The sequence below is a fragment of the Pituophis catenifer genome, unplaced genomic scaffold, assembly GCF_029215685.1.
Source record: "Pituophis catenifer annectens isolate HBS135680 unplaced genomic scaffold, rPitCat1.0.hap2 SCAF_9, whole genome shotgun sequence".
Lineage (NCBI taxonomy): Eukaryota > Metazoa > Chordata > Lepidosauria > Squamata > Colubridae > Pituophis > Pituophis catenifer.
This window is the reverse complement of record NW_027256889.1, coordinates 6,440,693-6,456,082: the sequence shown is the minus strand read 5'-3', so window position 1 is coordinate 6,456,082 and position 15,390 is coordinate 6,440,693. Positions and strand designations below refer to the sequence as shown.

Here is a 15,390-nt window from a genome sequence, read left to right as displayed (position 1 = left end):
CTTTTTGTGTTGTTTTTAAAGACAAACCGTTTAATAAAAATTATTTAAAAAAAAAAAAAAAACCTGCAGGAGTTTGCAGCGTTTCGCCCTAAAAGTGTTTTCCAGTTTGCAAAAAAAGTAACCAGAGATGAGTTCCAAAGGGCAGCATATAAACCATCTGGAGGAAGCATTTGAATAATTCAGCAACATCATCGTAAAGAAGCACAACAAGATTTTATTCCGCCATAAAAGAAAAATGAGCTCATTGTTCAAGATAATTAGAACTCTTGTACACGCTGGCTCTCTCCTTGCCCGGCTTCTGAAGATGTAAGGGACTAGCCCCTTCGCTCGTTAAATCAATCACTTGGCAGCATGAGAACATGTAATATTCTTCCAAATTTCGGCATACAATCCGGGGATACCAAATGTGTGTTCCTTATTCCTGCAAGCTTGCTTGGTTCCACAGCCACGTTTAGCATAGACGTAGATCTGATTATCTGCAGGAATTAAGAGGGAAATGTCACCTCTGAAGTATCTGAGCTCTCTACGGTTAAGGAGAGAGAACTGTGCCTTGAACATCTGCAGGTAATTCCTGATAAAATCTCGGCAAGTTTCCCACCCCCACCCCACCGCCCACGGGATTCTTTTCTACACCTTGTAGTTATTATACCCGGCTTCCAAATGTGGGGAAATGTTTTCTAGCAGCCTATCTTGGCGATTTGTCCCCATCATGTGGAGTATTGCTTTTCCCTAAATTCAGAACCTCAGGTTTCTTGATCAGTGAAATAAGAGGCATACACCTTGTCAGCTAGGGATCAATTACTCTAGCTAGGAAAGCCAGTAGAACAGGGGTGTCAAACTCAAGGCCTGGGGGGGCAGTGGTGAAATTTTTTTACTACCGGTTCTGTGGTCATGGCTTGTAATATAAATGTATGGATATTTTCCCTTTCAAGGTACAAAAATATTACAAAGGACCTGTTCCCAAGATATTTGGGCTCGTGGAAGATGTGAACCCAATGGCTCCTGTTTCTACTTCTTCGCATCTTGAAGGACTTACCGTTTTGCACAGTCACACTCATGTAAACACACTTGTGCTCCTGGTCATGGCAGTTTAACATCTCTGTGGCTTGACATTCCAGATTCATTGAAAAGCATCCTGGGCATTTCAGTCCATTTCGTGTTTTCTTTGCATCTTCCACTGGGAGAAGCCATCACATAGGTTGGTAAGTGCCATTTAACTCTCAGATGGTTATGTCAACAACTTTAAGGAGGGTTATTATTGGATCCGAGTGGGCTGTACCATGAAGCCCTGAATTAAATCAGACTTCCACTAATCTGCACCTCCCAGATCTCGCCATATTCAGATCCACAATCAGATACATGCAAGTGCATAACAGCCATGGGAAACTAAAAACCCAGTTGCCTCTTGGTTCTTGCTCATCACACTAAGCCAGTGTGATTCCCAGCCTTAACAACTTTAAGATATATGGACTTCAACTCCCAGAATTCCTCAGCCAGCACACTGGTGAAGTCCACACATCATATGTGTGGATGTTTGGGTGGTTTAGGGGTGGGGAATTGTGGTGGGTGGGAGTGTGTTTGGGGATTGTTATGTGTATTGGACCTGGTCTTTGGGTGGTAAGTGAATTTCGTTGTATGGGTATACTGTGTATACACGTACAATGACAATAAAGTTATTATTATTATTATTATTAAATGAATTGACTCAATATCAGGAATCAAAAATGTTTTCAGCTACCATTACACAATCCTACACATCCCAGGTTTCCACTTTTGTAAAAAAAATAAATGCTGAATAACCTGAAATTTCATATAATCAAGAGATCTTGTAAAAGGAGTAACATCCATCAATAAGAATTCAGAAGTTTTGAAAACGAGATGCTTGCTTACATTTCACAACTCCTTTGTTGCAGAAATCACGGTAGCAGCACTTGGCCGTCCTTCGCTCATGCTTTGAAGGAAACGTGAAACTCGTGGAAAGAGTGGGACAGTTCTTGGTTGGCACGCAGCCTTTGAAGGTGGAGAACCATTGATTGTTCTCTGGGGTTGCAAGAGGAAAACAACAAGGCAAGCATCAGAGCTAGAGAAGGTAATGTCTGAAGGAAGATGTTTGGAGATCAGGGCCCTGAGGAATCCATAGGGGAGGGATCAAAAAAGTCAAGATGGCAACCCATATAAACAGGAATGTGTGTTGTGCCCCCCCCCCCAGCAGCCAGTGGAGCTGGCAGAAGACTCAGACAGTGAGGAGGTTGGGGAGGAACATGGGCCAGTCCTGGAGTCTCTGATGAGTGCTCTGCATCAGAGGCAGAGATGAGGCCAGGGCTGTCCAATGGTTCTCAGTTGCCTTCGAATTGTTGGGTGGACAGGAGCCGAGACGACTGACAGGAGCTCACCCTTTCCATGCAGTGCTAGGACTCGAACTAGAAATAGAGAGAGAGATGAGAGAGAGAGAAAGAGAGGGTAGAGATAAAGATGATAGAAATAGATAGAGATGATAGAGATAGAGATGATAGTGATAGAGAGATAAAGATGATAGAGATAGATAGATAGAGAGAGAGAGAGAGAGAGAGAGAGAGAGAGAGAGATAGAGATAGAGATAGAGATAGAGATAGAGATAGAGATAGAGATAGAGATAGAGATAGAGATAGAGATAGAGATGATAAGATAGAGATAGAGATAGAGATGATAAGATAGAGATAGAGATGATAGAGATAGAGATAAAGATAAAGATAAAGATAAAGATAAAGAGGATAGATATATAGAGAGAGATGAGAGAAAGAGAGAGAGAGATACACCTCTTGTCAGCACGTCAAGATGCATTTATCCTAGTGCTGACATGAGAAGGAGAACGCAAGTGTCTGCAACGGGACGGTTGCCTTTCACCTACTTATTTTAGCTGGAGATAAATGTCCCCTAGGAGATGGATGGGAGGGGGGAAATTCTTTGAGTTGGAGCAGTAGATTAGGGGTGAATGATTGGGAAGATGGCCAATGAATGCAGAGGAGTGGGGGAAGGAAGAGGAGGGATTTTGGGTCAGCACCTCAGTGCTGGCTGCATGGAGTCAGTGTAAAAGTTGCTAAATAAAATGGAAGTTTGTTTCAAAAAAGACTTTGTTTGAGACACAATTTATTTGAAGATGGCCTGAAAACCTGACACCTCTCTTCTCCAACATAACCTTTTAATAACCTGGCAACCCTGGTGCTAGACTGGAAGAATTCCAATCCCCTCCAACCCTTCAAAAGGCAAAGACACCCACCAATAATGTTCTCTATGGTAAGGATCAGGCAGGCCTTTTCAGATTTTGGACAATTATATGGGGCTCCAGTACAGGAACTGGTTTTGCTGCTGCATCGTTCACACTGTAAGCCAAGCCCTGGAAGAGAAGATCATTAAAGCAATGGGCAACTGTCCTCCTTGTTCTTGCTGGACAGCAGAAATGTCACCTGACAGCTTCTTTATCATAAATCACATGAAATGGCAGTTTCATCAGGAGCAAAAAGCGAAAAGAAAGCTTCCTCCCTTTGCTCTTCTCATGGAATAGAATTGGGGGGGGAAATATATTCTTGAAAGTGAACATTCTACCTCACCCTAAAACAATCCAGAAATGTGTTGGAGAAGAAGGAGAAGAGATACCCTGTCTTGTAACTTTGAGGGCCTTCTGGTGTTAGGTTTTTATAGGACAGCGTCTGTAGGGTTAACGATAAAGATTCTGATTTGTACACAGCCCTCAATGCTTCCAATTGTAAGAACCCAAGGTGGCAAAGTGAGGGAAAATGCTGAAGATATTGGAGACCCACAACTCATCAAACTAGACACCAAAGAATTAGATCAGGGGTCTCCAACCTTGGCAACTTTAAGCCTGGAGGAAATTCAACTCCCAGAATTCCTCAGCCAAGTGGCTGGGGAATTCTGGAAGTTGAAGTCCTCCAGGCTTAAAGTTGCCAAGGTTGGAGACCCCTGATCTAGATGACAAAACAGTATGCTGTGATATAAAATAAGCACATGATGCCCCTAAACAGTGTTTAAAAACGTCATCCCGCTTCTCTACCACACAGTCTTTCTCTCTTGTGGTAACTAGAGATATGTCTTCATAACATATAACTCAGATGGGTTTCAGCAGGTTCTGACCAGTTCTGGAGAACTGGTAGTGGAAATTTTGAGTAGCTCGGAGAACTGGTAGTAAAAATTCTGACTGGCCCCGCCCCCATCTATTCTCTGCCTCCCAAGTCCCAGCTGATTGGGATGAAATGGAAATTTTGCAGTAACCTTCCCCTGGATTGGTGAGGGAATGGAGATTTTACAGTATACTTCCCTTGGAGTGCGGTGGGAATGGAGTTTTTACAGTACCCTTCCTCTGCCATGCCCACCAAGCCATGCTACGCCCACCAAGCCACACCCACAGAACCAGTAGTAAAAAAAATTTGAAATCCACCACTGATATAACTTAAGAGAAAGAGATACTGCTTAAGACGTGCTCCACGTCTGGAGTACTATGTACGTCTGTACTATGTACGTCTGTACTATGTACTATGTCTGTACTATGTACTATGTCTGTACTATGAATCAATCCCTGGTAACTTACCAATAGCCAGCAGAAAATCAAAGAGGTAGTAAATCAGCAATATATCCATTCTCTTCAGAACCGGAGAGAATGGAAGGCTGGAGTTGAGGTGGCAACTGCATCAACATCTGGAATCTTCTAGCAGAGGAAACTTCCTGGGTTGGAAAGGATATCAAGGGAAAAGGCAGATTCAAAGCCCCACTTGTAAAATCCATCACTTGCTAAAACTCAACCTGAACTTGCGGACCATTATCATACTGAAGGATATTCTAAAGAAGATTCACTCGTGCACTTGTTGTCTCTTGCATGGACCGCTAAAACTTTGCTTTGCGTAGAAGAGCGCTTGGAGATCATTTGGAAACTTCAGTGGGTGTAAAATGCAGTTGCCCATATCTCGTGGGGCAGTTGTGAGGTTGTGGCCATGTCGCACTGCTGCTGGGGAAGCTGTGTAGATTGCAAGCTTGTTTCCAGTGAAACTCAAGGTTTTGGTTGCCACCGTCAAGCCCTACATGGCCTACAACGGGAGCGTCAAACTCGATTTCATTGAAGACCGCATCAGGGTTGAGTTTGACCTCAGGGGAGCTGGGAGGGCATGGCCGGGGTGGGCAAGGCCAACTCAATATCACTGGTGTCGGGGGCACCTGTGGGGGGGATCCGTTGTCTCCAACAGAGGAAGGCGAGACCAGGGAGAGCACCAAACCCTTGTCCTCCAGAGCAGGGGTCTCCAACCTTGGCAATTTTAAGATTTGTGGACTTCAAGTCCCAGAGTTCTGGAAGTTGAAGTCCACAAGTCTTAAAGTTGTCAAAGTTGGAAACCCCTGCTCCAGAGGAGCCTTGCCGTCTGCTGGTGGCCAAGTGCTAAGGTGGGACTTCTCTTCCTTCCTTCCTTCCTTCCTTCCTTCCTTCCTTCCTTCCTTCCTTCCTTCCTTCCTTCCTTCCTTTTCTTCTTTTTCCTTCCCTCTTCCTTCTCCTTTCTTCTTCTTTCCCCTCCTTCCTTCTTTTTCCTTCCTTGCTCTCTTCCCATCTTCCCATCTTTTTCTTTGTCTTTCCTCTTTCCCTTTCTCCTTTCCTGTCCCTTCTTGGATGCTCAAATGCAAAAGGGGAAACATTTCTCCTTTTGGTTTGGTTTGCTTTCAGTTTGTTTTGCTAGCCCTCTGCCAGCAAAAACGGGGCCCAAGCAGGGCCCTCCCAAACTCCGTTTTTGCTGGCAGAAGCACTGTGGGCTGGTCCTTTGCTGTTTCCAGGGCGGCCCCACAGGCGAGAGCTAAGCACCGCATGGACTGGATCCAGCCTGCACGCCTTGAGTTTGACACCCCTAGCCTACAGATTTAAGATACGTCTTTCCCATAGTCTTATCAACCAGGTATGTCCCCTATTAGAGACACGGTGACTCAGTGGCTAAGATGCTGAGTATTTCAATCAAAAGGTCAGCAGTTCAGCAGTTCGAATCCCTAGTGCCGCGTAACGGGGTGAGCTCCTGTTCCTTGTCCCAGCTTCTGCCAACCTAGCAGTTCGAAAGCACGTAAAAAATGCAAGTAGAAAAATAGGGACCACCTTTGGTGGGAAGGGAACAGTGTTCCGTGCACCTTTGGCGTTTAGTCATGCCGGCCACATGACCACGGAGACGTCTTCGGGCAGCACTGGCTCTTCGGCTTTGAAACAGAGATAAGCACCATTCCCTAGATTCGGGAACAACTAACACATATGTGCAAGGAGAAACTTTACTTATGTCCCCTATTATTAGGAGGTGAGTGACACAACCACTATTCACAATGTTTAGGATTTAACCCTGCTTACCTGAAAGTCAGACCAATTGAATTCTTTGGGATTTACTCCTAAACCAGCATACTCTGGTTAAGGATGTCGGTTACATGAACTTCTTTCAATAATTTGGGCATCAGATATGGAACCATGCAAGCCATTACTGATCCAAAGTTATATACCCATTGCATGCCACCAGTTAAATGTTCTCTAGGAGCTCGTTTACATTTCGGTGCTGAAAGATATTTCTCTTAATTCTTCTTATCACTGTCTTTCTTAGGTTAAGGTAAATAACACACTCTATTAGAAGTGGGGGGAAATATTATTGGCTAACACAATTATGACAGCAGTGGCTTGTTCCACCAACCACAGGGTAGGTCAGAGTTCTGTGTCCACTCTTCGTTGACTGTTATTTCTGTGGTCATAAAGCAAGTTCCAGAATCAAGTTGTACCCATCTGACACCAACTTGGGATTCCTGCATCACTCATCTTTGACTCCAGATCCCCAGCCTTAAACCTAGACAACTTGACAGTATGAGCAGCTGATTGGTTCCAGAGCCTCAGGTTTCCTTCCTGCCACCCAAAACACCCATCCCATCTCGTTCCATAACCAACTTGACTCTGGTGCACCCATGCCAATAAGGAACTAACTGTAGTGATTTGTGTAGGTAAGCTGTCATTTGGGAGGAGTTATGAGATAACATTTGCCCTTTGAAAGGGGGAAGATGTGGATGAAAGCCCACCATTAAATCCTTTAGAAATCCACCTATCTTGGGAGGCTTTATATGAGGTCAAAGTCAAAATGCTCAAAAACTGAGAAGTGAGCAGATTTGAGCATTATCAACGGATGAATCTCAGGCCCGAAGAGGAAATGACGGGTGTCACAGATCCTTCCTCAAATGTAGTTTTTGATTCAGGAACTCTCGTGTATTCCTGGCATATTTCGTCATTAGGTAATTTCCAGAAAGTGCAATGATTGCTTTTTGATTACGGGATGACTGAGAATTTATCTTAGTTTAGACTAATAGTTCACATATTGGACATAAACTGTTTCAACCCCTCCCCTCAGAATGCTTCTATAGGGCATTGCATGCCAAAACAACTAGACACAAAGACAGTTTTTTCCCCCTCATATCATTACTCTGTTGAATACCTAATTCATTACTCTGTTGAATACCTACAGTACTGTCTTATGTCTAAGGATATTTACCAATGTAGTATACCTGTATTACTATTATCCTTCTAATCTTTTCTACTATCTTCTCCTATCGGTATCTTATGATTATATTATTTGTTCATTGTTTGTCTCCAAAGTTATGCCAACTTCCTTGTGTGTCCAATCACACTTGGCCAATAAAGAATTCTATTCTATTCTATTCTATTCTATTCTATTCTATTCTATTCTATTCTATTCTATTCTATTCTATTCTATTCTATCCTATCCTATCCTATCCTATTCTATTCTATTCCATTCCATTCTACTCCACTCCACTCCACTCCACTCCACTCCACTCCACTCCACTCCACTCCACTCCACTCCATTCCATTCCATTCCATTCCATTCCATTCTATTCTATTCTATTCTATTCTATTCTATTCTATTCTATTCTATTCTATTCTTTCCATCCAATTTAATTCTGTCTTCTCTGAAAGTATTATTGTAAGAGGAGATAGTAAGGATCTTAGTAGCCTCCTCAAACTATGTTCCACATGATTTTCTAAGTTTCTTCCTTCTTGGAAAATTACTGTGTAACATTGGAAATTGCTCCATTCTGGACTATGGTTTAGTGCTCATATGACACAACTGGCTGAAATTATCCCAGGATTAAAAGTTTCCCCTGATCAAATTAGGTTTTGGTGGTTGTATAACATATTAATCCCACCCCATATCTAGCGTGGCATGTTAGGGAAACCCATCCAGTAAGTTTTGAAGAGGAGACCTCAATTTAAAAATACTTATTTCCTTATTTGATTTCTATGCTACCAATCTCACCTAGAAAATATTTCTAAAGGTTTTATCCAAGGTAGATTCCTCATAACCTTTATGTTGCTAAGTGATTGATTATTCTTCAATCATTTACTGGTAGTCCTTGAAGACTGGAGAATAATTGTATTAAGATGATTTGAGATCCATGTCAGAAATCCTGTGTATTTTCCCCAAATTTTTGTAGAATATTGTTTTATAGAATAATCAAGAGGACACTACTAATCCAACGAAGGATAGGGGAAATTAGGAAATGTATTTGTAAGAAAAAGAGAATAAAAGAGAGAATGTGGTGACTGGAGAATTATAGAGACCAAGTATTATTGTTTAAATAAATGCCTTCATTCCTTCTCCCACTTTGTTTGAAAGACTAGTAGACCTCATGGATGAAAAAAACCTGAAAATTTTATTTGCAATTCTGGACGTTGGCCTTTTTATCAAGCACAGAGGAGGAACCAGATGACATCACGAGAGGTTCTGGACGAAGAGGACTCCAGCAAGGGATGAAAAAATGACGGCTGAGGAAGAAATCACACCCCACACACCCCTGTCAGTGCAAACTGCTTTCACACTCAGCTTATATATCTTCCCCCCAAATGGCACCAGGTCATTCTGTAGCAAGCTGCAAGCATTCGGGGTTGCACAGCCCTTGATGGCAAAGGATTGATTTGTAGATTTTTCTGCAACGAGAAAAATAAGCAGAGCTAATTTGTGCAAACATGGGAATATTATTATTATTATTATTATTATTATTATTATTATTATTATTATTATTATTATTATTATTATTATTATTATTTTATTTCTATACCGCCCTTCTCCCGAAGGACTCAGGGCGGTGTACAGCCTGATTAAAAGCACAAAGACAGACAAAATTTAAAAATAACTAAAATTATTAAATAATTGGCTCAATTATAAAACCCCCAAATTTAAAATCCCACATTTAAAACCAATTAAAATCTTTACATTGATAGCCCGGCCTGGCGGAACAACAAGGTTTTGAGGGCACAGCGAAATACATGGAGGTCGGAGATCTTACGCATTTCTGGGGGCAGTTCATTCCACAGGGCAGGGACTCCCACAGAGAAGGCCTTCCCCCTGGGTGTCGCCAGCCGACATAATTTGTCCGATGGCACCCTGAGAAGACCCTCTCTATGGGAGCGGACTGGCCGGTGGGAGGCTACTGGTGGCAGAAGACGGTCTCGAAGGTACCCTGGTCCAATGCCATGGAGCGCTTTAAAGGTGGTAAACAACACCTTGAATCGCACCCGGAAGACCACTGGGAGCCAGTGCAGCTCGCGCAGGAGGGGTGTCACGTGGGCACAACGAGTTGCGCCCATAACCACCTGCGCGGCCGCATTCTGGACCAGTTGGAGCCTCCGGGTGCTTTTCAAGGGGAGCCCCATGTAGAGAGCATTGCAATAGTCCAGTAGTCGGGAGGTGACAAGGGCGTGAGTGACCGTGCGCAAGGCGTCGCGATCCAGAATCACTTTTGCATGGGGAATTGTGGAATCGGAGCTGGTTCACGCATGCAAGTTCAACTCCGGAGTATTGTCTTGCATGTGCAAATCAAACAACACTGAACTTCCTAAGTAGGTTCTTTCATTTTACCCTACAACGAGGGTGGGAAACTATGGCCCTTTTACAGATTAACAAAATTGGAAGGGACTTTATAGGTCATCTAGTCCAACCCCCCACCCAAGCAGGTGACCCTACACCATTTTTGACAAATGGCAGTCCAGTCTCTTCTTGAAAGCCTCCAGGGATGAAGCTCCCACAACCTCCGTAGGCAAACTGTTCCATTGATTGATTGTTGTCACTGTCAGAAAATGCATTGTAGGATTGCATGGTGGACCTTAACTCCCAGAATTCCTGAGCCAGCCATGCTTTAAGGATCATGGTGTGATTCTAGCCAGTGTATTGGGGGAAGGGGTGGATGGGTGATGAAATAATTGAAGAAATACCAATAGATTCTCCTGCGAGAGTAATGCATTTCTCCTGAGTTCCGTTGCAGGCAATGTGACTTTTGATTTCACACTCCTTCTGATTGTAGCTTTCACAGGCTGGGCAAGACACCCCGTTTCCCAAAGTACCAACTGGGGGAACTGTAAAGCAAGATAGATTTCATCTTAGCATCCAAGTGACAAAGAATATCAAGGGATCTGTTGGGGGTACAGCAAGAGTGAAATCCAGCAGGTTCTGACAGGTTCTGGAGAACTGGTAGCGGAAATTTTGAGTAGTTCGGAGAACCGGCAAATACCACCTCTGGCTGGCCCCAGAGTGGGGTGGGAATGGAGATTTTGCAGTATCCTTCCCCTGCCAAGCCCACCAAGCCACGCCCACCAAGCCACACCACACCACACCCATCAAGTCACGCCCACAGAACTGGTAGTAAAAAAATTTGGATTCCCCCATTGCCTTAGATACCGTGAGGGATAAGCATCCTGTACCACTAAGTCAACTATTGGCTTCAAAAATATATTTTTCCCTTACACTTTTAAATAGGACTAGCTGATAACCCAGCGTTGCCCGGGTATTTATTTATCCCAATCTGCCTTACCAAAGGGAGCCCCCTTATGGAGTACTATGAAGCCATTACCATGGCAACTCCATTGTGCTGTACAGTAGAAGCCATTTTAAGGCACAACAGGCTGTATCTTAACAGAACTTGAATCCAAAATGCACACTGTCACCGTCAAAAGTACTGTGATTTCATTTCAGCAGCCCAGGCATTCCAAAATTATGCTGAAACACACACACACACACACACACACACACACACACACCTAGGGAGCTAGGGGTGTCTTACCCCCACAGTATTTTTTTCCAGATAGTAAGTCATCTGTGTACCAAGTTTGGTTGAAATTGCTCAAGGCGTTCCAGAGGTATGCTGGAATACACCCAGAACCCCTCCAGAATAGAATAGAATTCTTACATTATAGTTTCCTCTTTTAAACAAAATAATTCTTTTTTTAAAGGAACAGTTCCCAAGCCCAGGAAATACCCACCACTTAGACTTAACCCTTCATTGCACATATTTGTTGAGCAACAAGCCATATTGCTTTGGATGTGACGTCCAGCAGCTGTGGTCAAGGTGAAGGCCAGAGGTCTACAATACTTTGGGTCAATGCATCCTTTGTATGATCCACTGGGACTGACACTTCCACCTGGGAAGAATGAATGAAAAGCAGATAGAGAAGAACAGAGCTATCCCATTGGATTTGGTAAAAGACCACCTCAACCCTTCTTAGCTAAAGATTCCACTGAGTATTCTTTATTTATTTGAGTTTCATCCCAACTTTATTACTTTATAAGTAACTCAGGGCAGTGGACATACTATTTCCTACTCCTATTTTCCCCACAACCACCCTGTGAGTTCAGCTAAAAGAGATCGATTGGCCCAAAGTTTCCTAGTGCAGGGGTCTCCAACCATGGCAACTTTAAGCCTGGTGGACTTTAACTCCCAGAATTCCCCAGCCAGCTGGCTGGGGAATTCTGGGAGCTGAAATCCACCAGGCTTAAAATTGCCAAGGTTGGAGACCCCTGTCCTAGTGGACTCTCATGTCTAAATCAGGATTAGAACTCACCGTCTGCTGGTGATTGGCTCAAACTCACCCAACCAGCTTTCATGCCTAAGGCGGGACTAGAACTCACCGTCTCCTGGTGATTGGCCCAAAGTCCTCCAGCCAATTTAAGACAGGGCTAGAATTTATGGGTTTTTAGGCCAGCACCTTAACCACTGCACCAAACTGGCTCTATGCATGGCATCCGATGAGACCCAGCACTCTTACCCAGTGTATTGACTTCTGCCAAAGTAACACAAGCAAGATCTGTGCAATTAGCTCCACATTTGGTGCTTCCAAGAGGACATGAAACACAGGTTACATTGACTGCTCCTGGAGAGAGAGAGAGAGAAAATGTATGTTATTGGGGGTGGGGGGTGGAAATTGAGATGCTTCTCTGCTATAAACCCAAACAGGCCTTGATCTTTGGACCACTGGAAGCTTTCAAGAAGAGACTGGACTGCCATCTGTCATAAATGCTGTAGGGTCTCCTGCTTAGGCGGTGGGGGGCGGGGGTTGGACGAGATGACCTACAAGGTCCCTTCCAAACCTCTTAATCTGTTAATCTGTTAAATTGGAAATGTCCATTCAAGAGGGCAGCTCTGATAACTTCCCCGCTAATTTTTTCTTTCCTTCTTCCTCTCCTGGTGTTTGCCTACATATATGAGGTGCTGGTTCTACAGCAAGAAACAAAAGAACAGCAGAGACAGAGGTGGGTTTCAACAGTTTCTGACCAGTTCTGGAGAACCGGTAAATATCCACCTCTGACAGGCCCCGCCCCCATCTATTTTCTGCCTCCTGAGTCCCAGCTGATCGGGAGGAAATGGAGATTTTGCAGTAACCTTCCCTTGGAAGGGGGAGGGAATGGAGATTTGACAGTTTCCTTCCCATGCCATGCCCACCAAGCCACACCCACCAAGCCATGCCCACAGAACCGGTAGTCAAAAAAAATTGAAACCCACCACTGAGCAGAGGCAATCCTCAACTTACGACCACAATTAAGAGCAGAATTTCCACTGCTATGCAAAGCAGTTATTAAGTGAATTGTGGCTGTCCCCACCACCCCTTTTTTTTTAGCCACGGTTCTTAACCAAACTACTGCAGTTATTAAGCGAATCGCCTGGTCATTCAGTCAATCCAATGACCCCCCATTGATCGTTTGTCGGAAATCATCTGGGAAGGTCACAAATGGGGATCAGTTTACCCTGGGATGCTGCAACGTTCACAAATGCATGCACCCCAGATTTGATCATGTGACTGCAGGGAGGCTGGGACAGCCGTAGGTGCAAGGATTGGATGTCTAAGTCACATTTTTCAGTGCCTTTGCAACTTCGAATGATCCCTAAATGAAGGGTGTACGCTAGAACTGCATTTACTTGATGCCTGTAATCAGGTGGTAGAATTCAAATTTTTTTTACAACCGGTTATGTGGGTGTGGCTTGATAGGGGTAGCTTGGTGGGATTGGCTTGGTGGGTGTGGCAGGGGAAGGATACTGCAAAATCCCCATTCCCTCCCCACTCCAGGAGAAGGATACTGCAAAATCCCCATTTCCTCCCGATCAGCTGGGACTCGGGAGGCAGACAATAGATGGGGGCGGGGCCAGTCAGAGGTGGTTTTTACTGGTTCTCCGAATTACTCAAAATTTCCACTACCGGTTCTCCAGAACCTGCCAGAACCTGCTGGATTTCACCCCTGCCTGTAATCCATTTGTAACCCTCTGCCCAGGAATTCACACATCTAGCACAAACCCAAAAATTCAGGGTTGAAAGGACTCACCGAGGACCCAAGGGAGGAGAATAGAAATAAGGCACAGGATCAAATCTCTCTTCATGGTTTCTTGGGGGGAGAACAAACAAAGCTGGACTCAACAGCAGCTCCAATGGGGAATGTTTTCTGTTGCGTGAAGAAACAAATATTTCACCCATTGGCTTCAAGTCATATGAGCCTTGATGGTACAGTGGTTAATGCACCCTGTTATTAACACAGCTGCCTGCAATTTCTGCTGGTTCGAATCTCTCCAAGGCTCAAGGTTGACTCAGCCTTCCATCCTTTCTAAGGGTAGGTGAAATGAGGACCCAGTTTGTGGGGGCAATAAGCTGACTTTGCATAAAAATATACAAAAGTATGAAGGCTATTGCTTAACGCCTTGTAAGCCGCCCTGAGTCTCCGGAGAAGGGCGGCATATAAATCAAATTAAAAAAAATAAAAATAAAAAAAAAAAGTCAGGACTTTCATCTTCAAAACCGTATGGTTTCACTTCGCTTTGGTTGTAAAACGAAGATGTGCAAGAGGAATGATAACTAAGTCACCCTTGAATTAAAACTGGCCTCTAAAATGTGCCACATCATTTCACAATCACTGGGAGAATAAAAGTCGGGGTTGGCCTCAGGGCAGATGAGTGCTATTGTATGATGGACGGATGGTTTGTTTATTTGTAAAATTTATTATCTCGCCCAGTCTTGCCACATGGTAAGCCGGGCTGGTTGAATAATTTCTGGCTAGCGTAAAATGTCAAAGAGAGCTTCCAAGTTTAAAGAGTCCAATTGTGAGTGTTGAGGTCCAAGAACTTTCAATAAAGAAGGGTGGGGAATTGCCACATATTTTAAATAAGTTGTCTGTCCGAGTTTTACATTTTCTATTGTTCGGGTAGAAGTATGCAAACCGATTGAATTCACTTTGCGCTGTCTTCCCTCATTTATTTAAACCTGGACCAGTTCAAGTTTGAAAACCATGTGACACCTCTCCTGCGTGAGCTGCATTGGCTTCCAGTGGTCTTCCAGGTGCGCTTCAAGGTGTTGGTTACCACCTTTAAAGCGCTCCATGGCATAGGACCTGGGTATTTGCGGGACCGCCTTCTGCCGCCGATAGCCTCCCACCGACCAGTACGCTCCCACAGAGAGGGACTCCTCAGGGTGCCATCAGCCAGGTAATGTCGGCTGGCGACCCCCAGGGGGAGGGCCTTCTCTGTGGCAGCTCCTGCCCTCGGGAACGATTTGCCCCCGGAGATACGAAGGATATCGGAACTCCGGGCCTTTCGCCGTGCCCTAAAAACTTTTCTTTTCCATCAAGCAGGGCTGGCGTGGAAACCCCCCCCCCCTTTTTTTTTTTTTTAGCTTTTTAAATTGTCAATGGGTTTTAGTTTGAATGTTTTAAATTTTGGGCCAAAGTCATGTAATTCTTTTAAAAATTTTAAAGTTTGTATTGCTATGTGTTTTAGTTCTGGCTGGGCACCCTCCTGAGTAGGAGAAGGGCGGTATATAAAGTGAATTAAATAAATAAATAAATAAATAAATAAATAAATAAATAAATAAATAAATAAATAAATAAATAAAATCCCACAGGGAAATTTACAAATTTATCTCTAACCATTTAGAAATCCACCTACAAAATAATTTGGCAGCTTTTGAAATAACACTAATCTGGATGTGGGAAACAGAAACAAGGAGAGAAAAGAAATAACACAAGAGAGTGGATGTCTACCATTTATGCTAACAAACGAGAGAAATTCATCACAACTTAC

The 15,390-nt window shown here is 43.8% G+C and overlaps 2 protein-coding genes across 2 annotated transcripts; both read right to left on the bottom strand.

The window, feature by feature from the left end:
• Positions 1-339: 339 nt before the first annotated feature.
• LOC139321100 (phospholipase A2 inhibitor and Ly6/PLAUR domain-containing protein-like) lies at positions 340-4,631 on the bottom strand. Its single transcript, XM_070949716.1, has 5 exons — positions 4,583-4,631; positions 3,257-3,373; positions 1,891-2,040; positions 1,037-1,177; positions 340-476 (listed from the first exon to the last, which is right to left on the bottom strand). The coding sequence occupies exons 1-5, from the start codon at positions 4,629-4,631 to the stop codon at positions 340-342; spliced, it is 594 nt and encodes a 197-aa protein (XP_070805817.1).
• A 4,140-nt stretch (positions 4,632-8,771) lies between these two features.
• On the bottom strand, positions 8,772-13,701 carry LOC139321096 (phospholipase A2 inhibitor and Ly6/PLAUR domain-containing protein-like). Its single transcript, XM_070949713.1, has 5 exons — positions 13,647-13,701; positions 12,098-12,202; positions 11,315-11,473; positions 10,271-10,411; positions 8,772-8,986 (listed from the first exon to the last, which is right to left on the bottom strand). Exons 1-5 carry the CDS (start codon positions 13,699-13,701, stop codon positions 8,772-8,774), a joined length of 675 nt encoding a protein of 224 aa, XP_070805814.1.
• Positions 13,702-15,390: the final 1,689 nt, after the last annotated feature.